Raw genomic sequence first — 4,327 nt, 5'->3', positions numbered from 1 at the left:
TAAAGGTCACTCAGAGCTAATGAAACTTGAGATGTTTGTTCTAACGTTTCCACCATGATTTGGTTTTATTTCAGAGACCAGTGTTTGCCGCAGGTTCTGCTGTTAGAACCTGTATTTATCTCCTGTTAGGAGAACATTCAGCAGCAGCTGTCAGTCAGAGCAGATAAAGGTTTACATTTAACGTGACTTCCTCTGAAGGTTCTGGTTCTGTGCTGCGGTTCTAACCATCTGCTGGTCTCAGAACAGCAGAACAGGTCACCCTGACAGATGGCAGCCTGGAGTTTAATTGGGTTTTTAACTTGAATAAAAACAATTGTTCTTTAAAAATCCTCCAGATTGTTGGACTTAAACAAACCAACCTTGTTTTAAAGAACTTGATGGAGCTCTGCTGGATGTTCAGGGTTCTGGGATATTTATTCAGAGTCCAACCCTGATCTGTTCTTCTCCAAGGCCTTTTCTCTGACCTGTGTAGAGAGGTCCTTGGTCTTCATGATGTCTTTCTTGGTGGTAGCTGGCACTACTTTGAGGTGTTGGTTCTGCCAGAACTGAGATCAGCTGACAGGACATCATGAACATCATGGAAGCTCATCTACCATCATGCTGAGAACACCATCCCCACAGTGAAGCATGGTGGTGGCAGCATCATGCTGTCCATCAGTTAAAGGAAAGATGTTGGACTCTTCAGAGGTCTGAGACTGGGACAGAGGTCCACCTTGCAGGAGGACCATGAACCTAAGCAGACTCTGCAGTTCTGGCAGGAATCAGGCCTGAAAAATCAGTGAATTCATGATTTATCGAGGAGAGAAGTTGCTTTTCCACACAGAGCCAGGTTGGTTTGGAAGCTTTTTGCCTTAATAAATGAAACTTTTATTTAAAAACTGTATTTTGTTTTTACTCCGGTTATCTTTGTCTGATATTAACACTTGTTCAGTCAATTAAAATGTTCTGTGAAATAAATTCTTCTCTTCAGCTGCTGGATATTAACTGTTTTCCTCCCATTCGGAGGAACACCGCCCACCTTCCTGCTGACTCCTGGAAGGTTTGGGTGTTTGTGTGGAGCACTACTGCCCCCTGCCCCACAACATTAAAATCAGGGAAACAATCTTCACTTACTTAAATCTTTGAAATCAGAACATTTTTTAAAGACATTCCACAATTTGGTTTACTGAAAAGACTCAAAACTGAACTTTATAATATTTTATATTATACTTCATATTATTTTTACGAGATTTATATCATTTTTAAAGCAATAATTTAAGAATTCTGTTCCAAAATAGATTCCTCACCTGTTCCTGAATATATATTTACTGCTGTCCAAATTAAATCTTAGTATCAGAACTCCAGCTGGATGAAGGTCACTGATTGATTTAAAACCAAAGACCTTAAATGGATTTATTTTAATTTAATGTTTGAACAGAATAACGTGTTCAGGTCTGTTTAAAAGCAGGAGCTGTAGTACCGGCGGGTTCCGGAAAGGGCGCTGCTGAGCGTTGGTCGGTTTTTTTCTGCTGGCTCCTCCTCTTCCGGTGGGAGGACGAGTTGAAAGCCAAGATGACGACTCTGCGACCGTTCACCTGCGACGATCTGTTCAAATTCAACAACATGTGAGTAAAATGTGTCTTTAACCCGGTTATTCCTAGTTACCCCGGTTAGTTCCGGTTAGTCGTGGTTAACCCGGTTAGTCCTGGTTACCCCGTTTAGTTCCGGTTAGTCGTGGTTAACCCGGTTAGTCCCGGCTCAGCTGTTTGTTGCTCAGTTTGGCTCTCTGCTCACACACATGAAGCCGAGTTATTCAGAAAACTCTTAATATTAATAAATTGTGTTTGACAGAAGTTTGACTGGATTGTCTCGTTTCTAACAAACTGAAAAGTAAACCTATTTTTGTTTTCTTTCACAGAAACCTGGATCCTTTGACTGAAACTGTATCCTTTTATTGACGAGCAGAAACCTGAAATATAATGTTAATACTGATATTTAAGAAATTAAAGCTTATTTTATTATTCTGATTATTTTCACATTATTTTATAGTTTGTTTAAACGTGTTTTAATTTTTTCATCCATTCTTGATTTTTCTTGTCTGACAGAATCATTTCATTTTATTCTTCAGCGACATGCCGAAACGTTCCCTTCAGAACCCACTGTCTGTTTTCTGTGACCTTTGACCTCCAGTATGGGATCCCGTTCTACCTGCAGTACCTAGCTCACTGGCCCGAGTATTTCATCGTTGCTGAGGCTCCGGGTGGCGAGCTGATGGGCTACAGTAGGTTCTGCTGCTTTCATGTTGAATGGTGATGGTTCTCTGATCTTTCCTGACTTGATCACATTTGTTCTCAGTTATGGGGAAGGCAGAAGGATCTGTGGCTCGGGAGGAGTGGCACGGACACGTCACCGCCCTGTCGGTCGCTCCCGAGTTCAGGAGGCTCGGCCTCGCTGCCAAACTCATGGAGATGCTGGAAGAAATCTCTGAGAGGTTCGTGTCTGGGTCTGAAACTGGGGTCAGAGGTCAGCGGTCTGAACTCTGACCCTGAGATCGGGGTCAGAGGTCTGAACTCTGACCCTGAGCTCGGGGTGAGAGGTCAGCGGTCTGAACTCTGACCCTGAACTCAGGGTCAGAGGTCAGAGTTCTGAACTCTGACCCTGAGCTCGGGGTCAGCGGTCTGAACTCTGACCCCGAGCTCAGGGGTCTAACAGGTAAACTGCAGATCGTGTTTGGTTCTGATGGAAAGGTGTTTTTCGGTGTCCTCGTAGGAAAGGGGGATTCTTCGTGGATCTGTTTGTGCGAGTGTCCAATCAGGTGGCAGTCAACATGTACAAACGTCTGGGTTACAGCGTCTACAGGACGGTCATCGAGTATTACTCAGCCAGCAACGGGGAGCCTGACGAGGACGCCTACGGTTTGTAAAATTCCAACCAATTCAAACTTTGTGTAATTCAGGGGACGATAATGTTTCAGTTTCAGATCGTCTACGAGCCAAAAACAGAGGTCAAAGGTCAGATGTAGAGCGCTTCAGAGTGCTGAACGTCCTCTTTAATAGTCTCAGGAAAGTATCTGATCTTCACCAGGTTCTACAATGATTCTAACCTAACTTCAGTCAACAACAACGGATTCCACCGAGTCGTTTTTATTATTAAAAGTTAGAGCTGCTTCCAGCCGGGCTGCTTCCTCAGGTTCTGCTGAGGTTCTGCTGCTCTGCAGCTCCAGGTGTGTGTTAGCACAACGCCAGGGCGGAAAGACATCAGCAATGACCTCAGAGAAGCAGCTGCTGCTGCCCATCAACCTGGGAAGGGTCAAAGGTCATCAGGAGTCCATCGTTCTACAGAGAGAAAGATTGTTCACAGGAGGAAATATTTCACCCTGAAGGTCAGACCGTGCAGTGCTCAGAGAAATGGCTGCTGAAGCTGGAAGCAGTTTCTGCTCGGTGGGGTCTGCTGTGGTTCTGTTTGCTGATGGTCAGTTTAGAATAAGCGTAATCAGTTGGAGTCTGTCCTGAAGATGTTTCCTTCAGACACAATCCTGCTTTGAGTTCTGTTACAGGTTTTATTTTGACATGCTTAGACAACTTTTTATTTTTATGTTGCTGTTCTTAATATTTGAGATGAAGATGATGCTGGACCGTGTCTTTCTGCAGATATGAGGAAAGCTCTGTCCAGAGACACCGAGAAGAAGTCCATCGTCCCTCTGCCCCATCCTGTCAGACCAGAAGACATTGAATAACAGCAGACTGTGGCTCTTCGATCAGAGAGCCACTCACTGTATTCAAAGGGTTTATTTCCTGAACATTTAAGATATTTCTCCCTGCCTGATCAGAGAACAGATCATCCAGGGTCTGCAACCTGTGGTTCTGGGGCCACACATGGCTCTTTGACCAAAATAACAGAAATGTGAATAATTATATTTGGAATCACAACAGGTAAGGACAGTTTTAGCAGTTTTTGTTCAGTTGAATCCAGATAAATGTTAAACAGATCCATTAGTTTGTTAGCCACAGTGTGATCTTTCTCTGAATTCACCTTTTCAGCACCTGAGGCTGAGAAGAAAATGTTTTATACACAAATAATATTTTAAACCAGAAGCTTCCGAAGCCACGACATCATCTGAGCTGTATGTAAACTTGTGACTCTGAAGAAAGTAATAAAAACATTCTCTCATTGTTGTCACACAGGAAAGGTGTAGTCTGATTAAATGTCAGTGAGAAAAAATGTATTTAAACCGGACCGGTTCACCTCAGAGCGGGAACCGGATCTGAGGGAACCGGACCGGTTCACCTCAGAGCGGGAACCGGATCTGAGGGAACCGGACCGGTTCACCTCAGAGCGGGAACCGGAT

The 4,327-nt window shown here is 43.9% G+C and overlaps 1 protein-coding gene across 1 annotated transcript; it reads left to right on the top strand.

Moving 5' to 3' along the window:
• The first annotated feature begins 1,472 nt into the window (after window positions 1–1,472).
• On the top strand, window positions 1,473–4,163 carry naa20 (N-alpha-acetyltransferase 20, NatB catalytic subunit). Its single transcript, XM_017441924.3, has 6 exons — window positions 1,473–1,604; window positions 1,898–1,922; window positions 2,170–2,260; window positions 2,335–2,470; window positions 2,749–2,894; window positions 3,630–4,163. The coding sequence occupies exons 1-6, from the start codon at window positions 1,552–1,554 to the stop codon at window positions 3,713–3,715; spliced, it is 537 nt and encodes a 178-aa protein (XP_017297413.1). The 5' UTR covers window positions 1,473–1,551; the 3' UTR covers window positions 3,716–4,163.
• Window positions 4,164–4,327: the final 164 nt, after the last annotated feature.

This window comes from Kryptolebias marmoratus, linkage group LG19 (genome assembly GCF_001649575.2).
Source record: "Kryptolebias marmoratus isolate JLee-2015 linkage group LG19, ASM164957v2, whole genome shotgun sequence".
In the NCBI taxonomy this organism is placed as follows: Eukaryota; Metazoa; Chordata; class Actinopteri; order Cyprinodontiformes; family Rivulidae; genus Kryptolebias; species Kryptolebias marmoratus.
The sequence above is the reverse complement of the archived record's forward strand: the minus strand, read 5'-3'. Positions and strand labels throughout refer to the sequence as shown.